The following is a 16,998-nucleotide window of genomic DNA, read 5'->3' as shown; positions in this document are numbered from 1 at the left end:
TCAACAGACGAGGTCGGCCTGTACGCTTTTGTGCTGTACGTGTCCCTTCACGTTTCCAGTTCACTATCACCTCGGAAACAGTGGACCAAGAGATGCTTAGGAGTGTGGAAATCTCGCGTACAGACGTATGACACAAGTGACACCCAATCACCTGACCACGTTCGAAGTCCGTGAGCTCCGCAGGGCGTCCCATTCTGCTCTCTCACAATGTCTAATGACTACTGAGGTCGGCGGCAGCACAATGCACCTTATGTGAAAAACGTAATTTTTTGGGGGTGTCCGGATGCTTTTGATCACATAGTGTATCTGTCTTTCCCGTAGTTATACATGTGTCTACAGACTTGCATTTGTCCTCTGGAAATGGAAATGAAGTCCCATGCTTCTTTACAGAGCGTAGGGGAACGCTGCGGGAGACCCGCACCGCCTTACTAGGCAAGGTCCTATTGGAGGTGGTTTGCCGTTGCCTTCCTCCGACCGTAATGGGGATGAATGATGATGATGACACAACACCCAGTCATCTCGAGGCAGGAAAAATTCCTGACCCCGCCGGGAATCGAACCCGGGACCCCGTGCACGGGAAGTGAGAACGCTACCGCGAGACCACGAGGGGCGGACATTTGTCCTCTAGCCATCATTTAATCATACAGAAGAGCTGCATGCATTTGGGCAAAATAACGGCTGTAGTTTCCGCATGTTTTCAGCCGTTCGCAGTACCAGAACAGCAAGGCCATGCTGGCTCCTGTTGTAGATCAGATCAGTCCGTCAACCACACTTTTTACCCTGCTACTACAGCAAAGTCTGAAGCCCCTTTTAAGGAACCGTATGTTCGTATGGCCTTTACACAGATACTCCTCCACTGCAATTGCACCTATGGAAGGTGATCTGTATCGTTGTGGCACGCAGGTCACCCAACCGCCGGAAGGTCCGTCATTCTTGGGGAACCGGAACTGTACGGATGAACTAGATTGACAAGGATACACTTTGTGTATTTTCGTGGAAGGAACGCACGGTCTGGCGGCTCGTTACAGAGTAGTAATGTAAATATGATTTATTCGGTCTGTTACCGCAATCGCCCTTGTTTGTATGAAAATACCTACACAACAGTGGGAAAATCCTGTATTATGCAAACACTGAAAAGTACAACACGCAATAGCGTAAGGCAACAACCGTTATCATAGCATCGTTGTACAGTTGTTCCATTATGTTCAGTGAAGAACAGATGGTACATAACGGCCAGCTTTTATCAGTAAGCCTAACCACACTATTGTGAATCATTGTTAATGTACGACTAACACTAGTGGGAAAACAAACGCAAGACAGGCCTGAGAAGTAGGCCAACTATATGCAGACTTGAGGGATAAGTGTGAACCGTGCATTAGTATTACCAACAACGAGTACCAAAAGCGAATGGGGCATGTTTGTTTACAAACAAGAGATACAGCGCATATTGTGGACATTTGCACTGTTGTGCACTAGTTTCACTGTAATATAGATACAAAGTTAACTGTGGAAAGCAACTATACGAAATGCAATAACTCTGTAACGAGCTGCCGGAGACCTTGGTTGCCTTATACCAAAATACTCAGAAGGTATTCCTGAGCACCTTCTGAAAGGTTGTTGGTGGAGTACTGGTTCATCTCGTAGAGCTTACAATGATTCCAATGGGGCCAAAGGTCTTGTCGATGTTCAGCAATGTCAGTTACGCAGTTCTAACGTGTTAGTGGAACTAATTTTCATTGATACATGAACTGTATTCTGCCAACATGTCTCAATTCATGGAGTAACATTTGAAGAAATTTTAACATTTCTGCTTAATGATTGGGTGTTTTCTATTTCGGTTCATTAAGTGGCTGAATACTATACCTTTTTGCCACGGAAAGTGTTAAGATACGGTGAAAACATCAGAGGGTTTGCAATAACGTGTTGTAGTATTTACTGAAAGTTTTATGCACTTCCGTTCTCGTAAGAACGCGTGTTTCAGTGAGATTTGGCATTTAATCCAGATCACTGCCGCCTGGTGTGGGGACCGGAAAGGGTACGCAGCCGTCTTTCCTCAAATTGCCAGCCAAGTGCTCGTGATGGGAATCTTTCCCACAACTCTGACTGGCACCACGTTTGCGTCCAGTAACTCCCACGTCTACCAAGTCGGTTACCAGTAGCATCAGCATTCGTTTCAGAAAGCTGCTGTGTTCCGGAACGTGGGGGCTGTCCGGGTGTTCTTACCCAAAAAGATACAAAATAAATGAAATGATGTCGTCTTACTGATTTGCTATGAAAAACGAAAACGAAGAACCGCAAAAGAGCAAAGGAAGGTGTGCTGTAGATGGATAAGATGTATGGGCTGGATAGAGCGTGGTAAGTTGTGATACTCTGTACAGACTCAGTGCGTGACAGGCGATATCATGGTAGCCACCGGTGAACGTAACAGCACTTAAAATATCAGGAAGAAGCTGCAGAAACCGATTGCCCTGTTGGAATACAAACGTAAACTTCTTAGTTAAATTAGGTTAGTCGTATGCCATATATCACCCAAAGTGGGTCTCAGATGAGATTTGGGTAGAAGTAACATACGTACAGTTTATATCCAATTTAGTGAAGTGACTTAACATTATGAAATGTTATTGTATTGCATTGCTAAAATTAACTATAAAGTTACCTAAAACAGTAATTATAAGAATTTTTCGGAAGATACTCTTCAGTGGAGCAGGAGCAGTTGCCAGACAGGAGTTCTTCGGTTTCGGTTTATACTCCATATCTCTACCACATCATCTGCTGTGCATTTAACATGCTGTGGCAGTTTGTTGAACACGCGTCCCATACATCTCACTCCTTTCTGTACTTATGTTAACCCTTTGAAATTTTTATTGAGGCGTATTCATGCTCTAATACCGAAAATACTATCCCTATTAGTACAATTTCCCCAAAGAACAATTCTGTACCTCTTAATTGAACGTAAGTAATAAACTTATTTCCTCATTTGTAAATCACCTTTATCAATAAAAATGTGTATTGCAAATGTAGCTGAATTAAATGTAGAAAAGTGGAATTTCCAGTCAATCTTCCTGTAGTTCCAAAAACAGAAACAGCGAGACGGAAGAGAAAGGCGATGAGCAGACTGTCTTTATAGCTTGTGTACATCTGTGAGAGGTAATTAATTATACCCACCGAATCTTGTCAATATTTAGTTAGAGTCCATTTGCTTTCAACATTATATTCATGTATTAAAATATTTCAAAGTCTGCCTTTTCAGTAAGAGGACTCGTGCTTCTTTGTTATATGCTTGTACCACCTGCAGAAGGTTTTCCTTCATTTCCCTAAATCGCTCCAGGCAAATTCCGGAATGGTTCCTTTGAAAGGGCACTGCCTACTCCCTCCCCCATCTCTCCCTAACCCGATGGGACCGATGACCTCGCTGTTTGGTCTGCTCCTGCAAATCAACAACAACAACGTCTCCAGAAAGGACAAAATTCGCATGTCCTGACATTGCGCATGGAAGAAACAGTAGAGGACCTTAAGTAGAATCTCGTGGTGCACACTAAAATTATTGGTTTTTCACTATGGCACCTAGGCATACCTGAGAAAATGGTTCAGTGTCCTTTGGTTGCAAGTGTGACACCGTCATTCACATTTACTGAAGACATTTATCGCGATCCTTACGGAATTTTATGAATGGGAAAATGAAGTTAGTGGAAACACGACGATGGTTCAAATGGCTCTGAGCACTATGGGACTCAACTGCTGTGGTTATCAGTCCCCTAGAACTTAGAACTACTTAAACCTAACTAACCTAAGGACATCACACACATCCATGCCCGAGGCAGGATTCGAACCTGCGACCCTAGCAGTCGCGCGGTTCCGGACTGTGCGCCTAGAACCGCGAGACCACCGCGGCCGGCAAACACGACGATAGCTTGTGGATAAAGTGTACACTAGCTGGCTAAATAAAATTTATTTACTGCATTGTAATGGGATGAAATCATTAGATATAAACGTAACTTCGGACGTACTTCAAGGGAACGTTAAAGGACTGTTACTGTTGACAATATATGTCACTAATCTAGCGAATAACGTCGCAAGTTGAGTAGATCTGTTGACAGATGATGCTATTGTAAGTAGAGAAAGTTGTAACGCCAGAAAACTGTGTCTAAACGTGAAAAAACCTACAATGGATCGGCGATTGATGCGTGGCTGCAGTTGACCCTGAACGTAAATAAATGTAACATTTGCACATATATGGGCGAGAGATCGTATTATTGTTGCATTATACTATTGAAGATCTATCACTGGAGGCGCTAGAAACCTTAAAATATCTCTTATTAATATTTAAGAATCTGCAAACCGTTTTTTGTAAAAGGTTGTAATTAATTGATGGGATTCACAGTGAATGAAAACTCTTCAAGCCGCTTTAGCTGTTAGATGTTCCTTTATTAGGAACGCTACAGGTTTCGCACCGTTACAGCAGCATCTTCAGGTGACGCAATGATTAGCTCTAAAACAATCGGGAAGCTACGATGTCCCATAGTTCAGCTGCAAATCAAAAATGTTGATCTCTTATAGGCTGTTTCAGCTTTTTAGATTTACAACTGAACTATGGAACAGCTGCATGGGACATGGGACATAGTTCCCGATTATTCGAGAGCTAATCATTGCATCACGTGAAGATGCAGCTGTAACGCTGCGAAACCGGTAGTGTTCCCAATGAAGGACCACATAACAGCTAAAGCAGCTTGAAGAGTCTTCATTCACTGTGAATCCCATCAATTCGTAAGAACATTTTTAACAAAAAGACAGTTTGGAGAATCATAAATATTAACAATGTACTTTTTTAGCTGTGGTTGTCCCATGCTCGAGATAATATGTTAAAATATCTAGCAGTATCCGTCCTTACAGATTTAGTGGAATGAGCATCTAAAACTATTCAAGGATAGACAGCGGCACAGGTTGACGTTCATTGGAAGACTCGTAAAGAAAGAAGAGGGATACGAAGCACTGTTTCGACCGGTTGCTGAGTATCGCTCGTCAGTCAAGGACCCAAGACGAAACGGAACGTGGGCTGCCGGCCCTGAAGAGAATTTTGTTATTCTTGCCTTCTGTCTATAGTGAATCAACATAGGCAGACAGGAAGCAAATCTAATGGAAGAAACATTTAAGGCAGAACAACACTCAGACGGACAGTAACAAAAACGAAGTGATGGAGCGCTTGCTAAACAGACAACTTCTCGGCACTGCAATGACCGAGGAGGAGAAAAAGGGAGAAAGCCCTTTGGAAAGAATAAAGATCACAGGGTTGGAGTTTGAAGAAAGCAGCTAGTGTGTCTTTTTGGAACACAGCCTTCATTTTATAGGTGTGTGTAAAATAGCACATCATTTCGCATTCTAAAAAATCTTCACCAATGTGTTTCCTATTTCCACGGTAAACGAGAGTATTACATTTGCAAGTGTAAAGTGCCAAAATGTATGTGGCGTTTGTCACGAGAAAATAAGACAAAGGTCGCACTGTTTTGTAACCGATTAACACTAACGAACTAAGAATAAGAATATGAATTAAGATTCACCCAATTTATTTGTCATTTCGTGTCATAAATTTTTGTGGAAAATTGTTGTAAATAGGATGAAGGGGGGAGGACGCAGCGAGCTGTTGGTGCCGAGTGTATTCAGATGTGCTGAAACTCAGTGGTGACAAAGAGTACATAACGAGCCAGCAGCCGACCACTGAAAAATAAGCCGACGGTCGTCAGACAAAATTCATTAATTTGTGAAGTACTAATAACGCCCCTCGTTTGTCAAATTTTAATGGTTTCTGACCTTCCGTAACTATCTAATAGTTTAATAGCAACATGGCTTTGCCCAGTGCATAGTAAATTTGCCTGACTTTGGGAGTAGAGATTTGACCTGGGCATAGACGCGTTGCCAAACCGAGGTTGAGTAATGCAGCTTGAAAGCTTGGGCGACGGAAAGGTCATCAGGCTGATTTAGAACAAAGATTCAAAAGCAAGTTATCGCAGTTCCTTAGAGCAATTTGTGTGTATTGTTCATTTACTGTTGGCTATTCAACAGAATTCGAGTTACTGGGCAGTTAAAAGGTCCTGTGTTAGGAGTTCATTGCGTAGGTAAAACCTCAGACGGTCGTAATCCGAGCATTGGCTGATAATAACTCGAATGCAATTTTATAGGTGTTTAGAGTATGATATTTGGATCGAGATAAGTTCCGATTAGTTGCAGCTTGTAGCAGTGGTCCTGCACAGAAATATTTCTGAGGTTAGTGGTTTCTGTTCTCGTGGTGTATGAAAGATGTATTGAGTTTCGTGAGTGACACTCAAGGGCAGATTTGTTGTTGTGCCAGGCGTCGGTCTTTGTTACCGGAAAGTTCGAGTTGTTAGAAATTCATATTTGCACTTACTTTAATAAGTTTATTTCATCGAGTTCCAGTTTCCATTGTGGTATTAAGGAACGACCAAACGGGACAGATATCGATGCTACTTACCAGTTTATGGAGGGTTGAATCGAGTATGCAACCACTTAATAAAATTGCTCTGAGCACTATGGGACTTAACATCTGAGGTCATCAGTCCCCTAAACTTCGTAAACCTAACTAACCTAATGAAACATCACACACATCCATACCCGAGGCAGGATTCGAACCTGCGACCGCAGCGGTCGCGCGGTTCCGGACTGTAGCGCCTAGAACCGCGCGGCCACTTCGGCCGGCAAATCTCATTACACTGGAGCCCGATTCCAGCATACGAACCTGCCGGTGTTTGAAAATAAAATGAGATGGTGTTGAAAAGAATAAATTCTCACCATATCATTTGATAATTAGTTGATGTATTAGTAAATTCACACTGTCCCCAAGGAAAAAGATAAAATCAAAATTTATTAAAAAATTCAAAAATAAATTACTACTTTTCCAAAGATCAGAGTTCAAGCAAAGAAGAAAGAAAAAAATTTCTCGTATTTAAATACGATATAGTCAGATGAGGCGTTAGTTCCATTGGAATAAAATTGCAGTCAGATTGTTAACTAAACTTTAGTCTTTAAAGACAAAGACGTACGTGTGGGAAAGAAACATAAGAGATATGTAAAGAAAGTAACAAGTATAATTTTACGATTTGTCAGCGATATATTTATAGCTGAAATGGAGCATTCTTAGGTGAACAATCTCTGACTCGTCATTAAATATATCTTAGTTCGTACGTAACACAAAAAAGGGTCAAATTATCACATTTCTGAAACTTTGAGAGAGAAGCTAATACTCGATTAAAGATTGGTATAGTATTTTACTGTGACAAAGAAGTGCTATTCATGCATTTGTATATTATTTAGGTTGTATGTAAATTTAAATGAGCACTCTTTGCGTGTGTTATAGTTATCAGAGTGCTGAAAGAGTATAATTAAGCTCAAGGGAGGTACGTCAGTTTCCATTCTCAGTTGTACAGGTATTCTAAACTTGCGACACGGAGCGGGGTGGCGCAGTTGTTAGCACACTGGACTCGCATTCGGGAGGACGTCGGTTCAAACCCGTCTCCGGCCATCGTGATTTAGGTTTTCCGTGATTTCCCTAAATCGTTTCAGGCGAATGCCGGGATGGATCCGTTCAAAGCACACGGCCGATTTCCTTTCCAATCCTTCCCTAATCCGAGCCTGTGCTCCGTCTCTAATGATCTCGTTGTCGACGGGACGTTAAACGCTAATCTCCTCATCCTCCTAAACTAGTGACACGATATAGCTACGGAATTGCAGGTTACGTTGTGGCTCCTTGTGGATTTTTTATGTGTAGAGTATAGCGTATTTATGTGCTGTATCTTGGTTTATGTTACTAGCCTGCACCAGGGCAAATTGACGTCGCAGTAGAGTAGGTCTGCAGAGGCAGCAGATTACTTCAGCGGCATTGCTTAGAACAGAACGCTACTAACCTTGACATTCTGAGGCTGGTTCTCAGGGTCGAAGATGTCGTAGTGGTAGTAGACGAGGGCGGTGACAAACAGCGGCAGGAACCAGAACTTGCTGAGTCCCGCGATGGTGGCGGCCGTCTTGAGGGCGCCTGTGATCGCTGCGGAGATGGCCGCCATTGTCGCCTCCTCAGGAGCTGCGCTCCGACACTTGTTGCACCACTGTCGAGGTACCTCGCAAATGAGCTCAGCAGCACTTCAGTGCACTGCTCGATGTACTTCACCACCGAGTAGCACGGATTATTGCACAGGCTGAGACCGGGCTACAGCGTCTCGTTCGAAAAACTTGGCCGCTTTAGTTCTCCTGCCTATTTCGACGCGCATCACGGCAACTACTGTTGTTTGAAATTAGTTAAAGTAAAAGTAAATTACTAATAATGAGACCAGGAATTCTTGCTCTAGTGCTCCGAGCGTCAGTCCAGACAGACATCTTCTGCTATAAAACCCCGTACAAGAAACCACTGAATCTCACATACGTAACACGTCACAGTCGTTTGGTGGTTCTTCTCAGTGCGTTTACCCAACATGAGCGTCGCTACCAGTGGAGGTCAGCCGGAGCCACGGACAGACGGCGGAGCAGGACGGCTGGTGAGAGAGAGAGGCGGCCGCTCTCGGCTCTCGGAGACTGGCGGTGGATGAACGCAACAGCCCTCCACCGACGGGGGCCGAATGCGCGGAGCGACTGCCGCGCTTGGGGCCGACGTCACGTCACGTTACGTCCCGTCCTCACCAGCCAGACGGGCTGGCGGGGCCAGAGAAAGCGAGCCGGAAGCCGCTGCCGGCCCTGCCGCACTGGCCAGCTGCGCCGCTCCTTTCCTTGCTCGCCGTCGCCTTGACAGTGGCTTTGGCCACGCGGGCACTAGCCGTAGACGGACGCGAGGGCTGGAAGGATGGTCGTCAGCGCGTAGGAACGCTGCAGTTCGGGCAGCAGTAGGGCGTCCTGCAAGGCCAATGAAAACAACGATTAGCTGTCTGTACCAGCGACTGCCGAGAAACAGCGCAGCGAGTTCCGTCAAGTTCACTCATAGGTGCACTCGTATTCCTTATCTCTTGTAAATTAACTACTACTAAACGTACATCAAACAAAACTGGTTCAAAATGGTTAAAATGGCTCTCAGCACTATGGGACTTAACTTCTGGTCATCAGTCCCCTAGAACTTAGAACTACTTAAACCTAACTAACCTAAGGACATCACACACATCCATGCCCGAGGCAGGATTCGAACCTGCGACCGCAGCGGTCGCGCGGTTCCAGACTGTAGCGCCTAGAACCGCTCGGCCACCCCGGCCGGCAAAACTGGTACTTTTTGCAGGCAATAGTAGTGTTGTTTCTACATTTCAGCCCGCATCTCGTGGTCGTGCGGTAGCGTTCTCGCTTCCCACGCCCGGGTTCCCGGGTTCGATTCCCGGCGGGGTCAGGGATTTTCTCTGCCTCGTGATGGCTGGGTGTTGTGTGATGTCCTTAGGTTAGTGAGGTTTAAGTAGTTCTAAGTTCTAGGGGACTGATGACCATAGCTGTCAAGTCCCATAGTGCTCAGAGCCATTTGAACAATTTTTCTACATTTCTAGTTCTACAAATGAGAACGGCGGGAAACCTAGTATCAGCATCGGTTATCACAAAGCACAGGGTGTTTATAAATGAATATCGGCGTTTTAACGCTTTGTAATATTTATTATATTAAACTTACAGTTATAAATGATACGTCAAATGAAAGAGCAACTCAAACAGTTTTACAAAGAACATTGCAACTGATCATTGTGAGCACCATTTGTCACACGGCACACATCAAGTATATAGCCGAGTTCTTCCCAAACGTTGATAAGTGTGTCTTCAGTGATTGTAGCAACAGCTGCTTCAATCCGGTTTCTTCATTCAGGGAGGTCTGCTGGTAGCGGAGGCACGTACACACGATCCTTGCTGAAGCCCCAAAGGAAAAAATCGCATAGCGTTAGATCGGGTGAACGTGGGGGCCATGCAAAGCAAGTCCTGTCATTGGGCCCCTTACGGCCTATCCAGCGCTTGGGTACAGTGAAGTTCAACCAATCGCGTACATCGCTATGCCAGTGCTTACATCGAACATTTATTAAAAAAAAAAAGCACTCCGTCTTCAGGCCACGAGTGGCCTACCGGGACCATCCGACCGCCGTGTCATCCTCCGAGGAGGATGCGGATAGGAGGGGCGTGGCGTCAGCACACCGCTCTCCCGGTCGTTACTATGGTATTCTTGACCGAAGCCGCTACTGTTCGGTCGAGTGGCTCCTCATTTGGCATCACGAGGCTGAGTGCACCCCGAAAAATGACAACAGTGCACGGCGGCTGGACGGTCACCCATCCAAGTGCCGGCCACGCCCAACAGCGCTGATCTTCGGTGATCTCACAGGAACCGGCGTATCCACTGCGGCAAGGCCGTTGCCCGAACATTTATAACCTTCTTGGTAAAACTGTTTGATTTGCTCTTTCATTTGGCATATCATTTATAACTGTATGTTTAATGTAATAAATATTATAATCCGTTAAAACCCCGATATTCACTTAGAAACACCCTGTAAATGAAGATAAGGAATTCTAATACCTAGGCAGGAAGAGAAACTATGACGGACGGAGTGAGGAGAACATAAAATGCAGACTATCATTGACAGAAAGGGCTTTCCTGGCCAAGAGAAGTCTACTAGTATCAAACATGGGACTTAATTTGAGGAAGACATTTCTGAGAATGTGCGTGTGGAGCACAGTATTATGAAACATGCGGTGTGGGAAAATCGGAAAAGGAGACAATCGCAGCGTTTGAGATGTGGTGCTGCAAAATAATGTAGAAAATTAGGTGGACTGATATGGTAAGGAATGAGGAAGTTCTATATGGAAATCACTAAGAAGAAGAAGAAGAAACAGTAAGGTAGGGCATGTGTTAAGCCAACACGGAACAGCTTCCATGGTACCAGAGGGAGCTTTAGAGGGTAAAAACTGTAGAGGAAGACAGAGATTGGAATACGTCCAGCAAATAATTGAGGACGTAGGTTGCAAGCGCTACTGTGATATGAAGAGGTTGGCACTGGAGAGGAATTCTAAGCGGGTCGCATCAAACCAACAGAAGAATCATGACAAATAAACCTGGTGTTATAGTAAATTCCATTAGAGAGAAACCAAGAGTAAAGAGTATGAAAGGTACTTTTCAAAGACTTATTAAGTGGTAGAACGAAAAACCAGTCCAAGTTCCCAATTTTCCCTGTTTATTCATTCAATGATTAGTTTCCGGCCGAGACCCATTTTCAAATCATCATATCAAAGTCGAAAATGACATTTCCGAAGATGTCAAAATGTACAATGAATGTTTACAGTGCACATAGGTAACAGTTATCTGCATGCACTGTAATTGTTCATTGTACATTTTTGACATCTTCGGAAACGCCATTTGAACCGTGTTATGACGATTTGAAAATGGGTCTCGGCCCGAAACTAATCATCGAATGAATAAACAGTAAAACTTTGCAACTTGGACTGGTTTTTCGTTCTACTGATTAACAGAGGTTGCTGACTCAAGCTACTCCAGCATGCTTGAAGTTGGTACTTAATGAGTGGTTCTCTGAAAACTGACCCTTGCTGAGTTTTGTGAAACCGTACCTCATTCATTTCTGTAAAACAAATAGTCATATGAACAATTGCTATAGCACATGAACAGGAATGACTGAACAACATAGAATGGTCCAAATATCTGGGTGTTTGTATTGACGAAAACTTGAACTCGAAGAAGCACATTACTGAACTGCACAAACCACTCAGCTACTTTCGTTCATAGTGTAATCGCTAATCTTGGAAACAAACGAATCAAATTCCTGACATCTATTGCATATTTTCATTAAATAATGTCTTCCGGCATAATTTTCCGGAGTAACTCGTCTCTTAGAAAGAAAGTGTTGATTACAAGAAGCGAGCAGTAAATATAATATGGATGTTCACCCGCAGTCGACATTTAGGCACCTTTTTAAGAAGTTAGGCATTTTAACTGCACCATCAGAGTACATATATTCCCTATTGAAATTAGTCGTACATAGTCGATCACAATTTGAAAAAAAGTAGTTTTCATACCTACGACACTAGAGGAATACATGATCTATATTACCCGTCATTAAAGCAGTCATTGAGTGAGAAAGGATTTCAACGAGCAGCAACAAAAAAATTTTTCATTTTCGCAATAACATAAAATGTATGAGAGATAGCAAAGTAAGTTTTAAATGTAACCTAAAATCATTTCTTCTGGACAACTCCTTCCATCATATGGACAAAGTTTTATTAAAAACTGGTAGCTTGTAAAAAAAGGCCTTGTTTTGAAGTGTAGCTTCATCGGTAGAACTAAAACAATAATTTGTTCATTAACGTCTACACTAATCACGTATACATGTTCCGTAAAGTGACTCGTTGCACATCTTTCGGCAAAAGAATCTTTCATATGATCTGTGGGACATGTCACTAACTAACTGAAGCAATTTGTGGTTAATAATCATTTAATAGCGACAGTATCCACTTTAAGGCTCGTATTACGTAAGGTAATGTTTATCTCGTCGACATCGAACCCATCAGAAGCGGAGTACTGACTCATATTGTGATGTAATTCTCATGAATTCATATTCCGTGATACATGGCAATAACACAAAAGTTATTGGGTTGTATATCCAGATTTTGGGTGTGAGCAGACGATCCAACCACGACTCTGATATTACACAGCGTAATTAGGAATCAGGATGTTACCGTGTGCTGGTTAAATGCTCACTGTGGCATTCCTGGAAATGAATGATAGACAAGCTTGCCAAAGCAGCCTTCTATGACGGCTAGAGGGAACACGTCTAATTACCAGCTACAGACCTTCTAAACGATATCGAATTAATAGTCAGGGAGGATTGGAACACCGAGCGGCAAGAGACTTCCAACTATAAAGGCAAAGATTACACCAAAACGAGTCTGCTGCTGATTCATAACCTCCGCCACTAGATGTATCGATGTTCCAGAAGAGCGCAGTGCGCTGTAAGACGCATCACGTTCACTCAAGGCTGTAACAGGAAACATCACATCGTATCGGTCTGGTTGCATCCCCGTTGTGCGATTGCTGCCACTGCACAGCATGGCTCAGTAGCTCAGTTTTACCTGTCACGTATTGCTTCTTTCACCTCTGGCTAAGATTCGTATGTGGAGAAAAATGAAGTAAACTATCATTGTCTACGTTCCACCAGTCTTGCATCATCCACCAAGGCAGCTTCCCGATGTTGCGTCAACAGAGAAATTGCTGCCCGCCCCTCCGTAATCTGTTTCTTCTCCGCTGCCTGGATACCAGCAGCGGGCTTTCTCCGACCGTAATTGACGATAGTCTGAACGTGGAGAGAGAAACCCCTCATATAGCGTGCTTAGTAATTTCTCCGCTATAAAGACTGCAAGTAGGCTGTTTAGGTTTTTAGTCTGGTAACGCCACGTAGCGCTCTGTATGAAAATCACTGTGCTGTGTGCAGTCTGTGGCTGGTTTGCATTGTTGGAATTTGTTATTGTAGTGTTGGGCAGTTGGCTGTTAGCAGCGCGTAGCGTCAGTTGTAGGTGAGCCGCCAACAGTGGTGGATGTGGGGAGAGAGATGGCGGAGTTTTGAGAGCGGATGATCTGGACGTGTGTCCATCAGAGACAGTAAATTTGTAAGACTGGATGTCATGAACTGCTATATATATATAATGACTTTTGAACACTATTAAGGTAAATACATTGTTTGTTCTCTATCAAAATCTTTCATTTGCTAACTATGCCTATCAGTAGTTAGTGCCTTCAGTAGTTAGAATCTTTTATTTAGCTGGCAGTATTGGCGTTCGCTGTATTGCAGTAGTTTGAGTAACGAAGAGTTTTGTGAGGTAAGTGATTCATGAAAGGTATAGGTTATTGTTAGTGAGGGCCATTCTTTTGTGGGGATTATTGAAAGTCAGATTGCGTTGCGCTAAAAATATTGTATGTCAGTTTAAGCACAGTCATGTATAATTTTTCTAAGGGGACGTTTCAAGACGATCCAGGACATCGTGGCGTCCCGACAGAAAGGGGGAAGTGTTGTACCTGGAGGACAGTGTACCTAGGAACACACGATGTTCCCTTGTCGGCGTTTCAATTGTAAGGTTTTCACTTGTTTTCTATCACCGTAAATAGTTCACCTGTACCGAACTGGACAAAGATGCATGAGCGCCCTGCACGGGTAGTAGGCAGGCTCCTTGACTCCGTGGAATGTGACCTGTGGTGCGCTTGTTCGCCAGTCACTTGTGCGGCGCTGGGGCATTCTTATTAGAGGCACAGTAGCGAGCAGTTCAGTTTTTAGAGAAGGAGATTTGATATTTGCGAATGTAAAATACTGTATTACTGAGATGAAAACTTGTTTATAAACATGTTATTGATTCCATTGACAGAGAAGATTTATGGCGGAATTTTCCAAGGTAACCAATGCATGCACAACGATGAAACGTTTCTTTGTCAGAATTATTGATTGCAGGAAATTTTTGTACCTCAGATAACTAATAACATTGAAGATTAGTGTTAATTTGATCTCTTCGTTTTCATTATGTCGCAAGTTGTTGTTTGTGGTGAGAGACCAAACTGCGAGGTCATCGGTCTCGTCGGATCAGGGAAGGACGGGGAAGGAAGTCGGCCGTGCCCTTTCAGAGGAACCATCCCGGCATTTGCCTGGAGCGATTTAGGGAAATCACGGAAAACCTAAATCAGGATGGCCGGACGCGGGATTGAACCGTCGTCCTCCCGAATGCGAGTCCAGTGTATGTCGCAAGTAACGAAATTGGTTGGAATATCTGTAACTTTTGCTTCGACAGAATTTCGTAACTCTTAGGGTCTTCTTGTGTTGTACATTCTTTTTTTAACAACAATCAGAGCTCAATTTTTCTTTTAAAAAAAGCTCTCCTCCATCATTCTTAGTAAAGTTTTGAATATTTTGTCGTGTGTGCATTGCTCCTAACGCCACACTGAGCTGCAGATTGTTTCTGACAAGCAAAAAACAAATTTTCTAATGAGTAATTTATGTCTTCTTTAACTACTCTATCTGCTAATTTTTATTTGTTTTGGAGAACGTCAGATGAATATAAGGTAGGTTTCTTTTATTTCAGGGCAAATATCGCTTCACATCCTTATGAAGAAACAGTTCGTTGTCAGAATTATCAACTGTTGCGCTAAGCAATCAGGATAATTTACAGTGAACAGTGTAGTTAATGTCAATCAGTTATTTTTTCTATTGAGAACAGCAGTATTATATTTTTATGGGCACATTGCACTTCATGTTACGCAATTTTCATAATGTACTTCGGTACTGAGCTTCCATTAGTTTTCACTGAGTACACAATTAGTTACTTTTGGGATTTAATTAGATTAGTTTTCACTAAGTTTAAAATTTTGCTGCAGGACACTGTTCACATGCCCAACACAGAGCCAACCAGAAGTCAGTATTGCTCAGCAATTGAATGTGATACCTAAAGCACGCGTTACACAATGAAAATGTTTTTGAAAAAAGAATATTCATTATCTTCAGTTCTAAATAAATCTTTATAGAAAGCTTACACAATCTAGTGGTGGATCTTGAGATCACACGAAGGAATCTGCACTGAAATCACCAGCATTTTTTGCTGTTTTTGTTGTTGTGAGGGCGTGAGTTCATGTTTTGTGCAGTAATTGAAAATATTTTAAATTCTACGCATTTAAGGGGAGCTTCTGATCAAGAGGCAGAAAAATGAGTGAAGTTTCGAATTCTTTTCTCATACAAGAATTTTTTAAATTAAAACTGGGTTTTTACCTCGCACGACTGTGAAAAACCATTTTTTAACTCTCAACAATTTAAAAATGGCGGCTGCAGCCCTTGTCAACGTATGCGCCTTGCGACTCGTCCTGGTTTCCGCGGAGCGTTGTACAGGCTATTTCTGAAACCCACGAAAGTAGCAAATTCCTAAACTGGAATGAGCTTTGGGGGTCCTCACCATGGGGTTTGAAAAACACGTGGAAAAAGTGAAATGGCGGCTATTTGAAAAACATGTAAATTTCTTGGCATGTTTTGAGACATTCAAATGCTTAAAAAATATTTAAAATTCGGATAAAAATCTCTTGCTAAGGCCACATAAACTTAATTATCCTTCATTTTTTTAAAAGTAAGTGAATCGGTTAATCTGTCGCGGCTCTAGAGCGCTTCGTGCTTTGACAAATGTTATTTCGAGAAAAACTCGTTGAAAGTTTGGAGTAACAAAGAAAAAAAAGCCAATGCTTCAAAATTGTCCGCAACTCGTGGTCTCGCGGTAGCGTTCTCGCTTCCTGAGCACGGGGTCCCGGGTTAGATTCCCGGCGGGGTCAAGGATTTTCACTTGCCTCGTGATGACTGGGTGTTGTTGTGTCGTCTTCACCATCATAGTTCATCCCCATTACGGTCGGAGGAAGGCAATGGCAAACCACCTCCACCAGGACCTTGCCTAGGTAAGGCGGTGCAGGTCTTTCGCATCGTTCCCCTACGCTCTGTCAAGGAGTATGGGACTTCATCATCGTTTCAAAATTTGTGGTCAATCTACTATCCTCAGATCATGGAGGCATCCATCCTCTTCCTCAACTATCATCTGGATTTGAATTTGGTGCTGTAGGTTTTCAATCCGGATTCTCTCAACAAATTGAGACATTCCTTGCTCCGTCTCAGATCGGATAACTACGCCAAGTTTTTGATTTTCGTGCCTGTGGAGATGCCTGACAAATATCTGATCTTTAGAATAGATGAATATCGTTCGTTGAATATATCTGCAACTATATATTCTTCCATTTCAACAATTTTTGCCCCACAATGAAGACGTTGTGGGAGCGTCGAAGCTCTCGTTATTGTTTTGCATATTAACACTGCTGCTTCTTTTAAGCAAGGCTTCATTGAACAGAAATTCGCATACTGGTCGAATCTTTTCTTGAGTCAATTCATCCAACGCTTGCAGCTACTTATACACTCTAACAAGGAAAAAAAGGTGCACTACGGAGGAATTATACGAATACGAAGGAAATCCGTAGAC

The 16,998-nt window shown here is 43.0% G+C and overlaps 1 protein-coding gene across 1 annotated transcript in view; it reads right to left on the bottom strand.

Annotated features, from left to right (window-relative positions):
* The window catches only part of LOC126203230 (glucose dehydrogenase [FAD, quinone]), a 142,129-nt gene that overhangs the window by 78,176 nt on the left and 46,955 nt on the right, over nt 1-16,998 (bottom strand). The window contains exon 2 of the mRNA XM_049937475.1: nt 7,914-8,889. Within this exon, the coding sequence (XP_049793432.1) occupies nt 7,914-8,069 (156 nt within the window). The 5' untranslated portion in view covers nt 8,070-8,889. The remainder of the gene's footprint in view (nt 1-7,913; nt 8,890-16,998) is intronic.

Source organism: Schistocerca nitens, chromosome 9 (genome assembly GCF_023898315.1).
Source record: "Schistocerca nitens isolate TAMUIC-IGC-003100 chromosome 9, iqSchNite1.1, whole genome shotgun sequence".
In the NCBI taxonomy this organism is placed as follows: domain Eukaryota; kingdom Metazoa; phylum Arthropoda; class Insecta; order Orthoptera; family Acrididae; genus Schistocerca; species Schistocerca nitens.
Note: the sequence above shows the minus strand (reverse complement) of the source record. Positions and strands in the feature narration are given on the sequence as shown.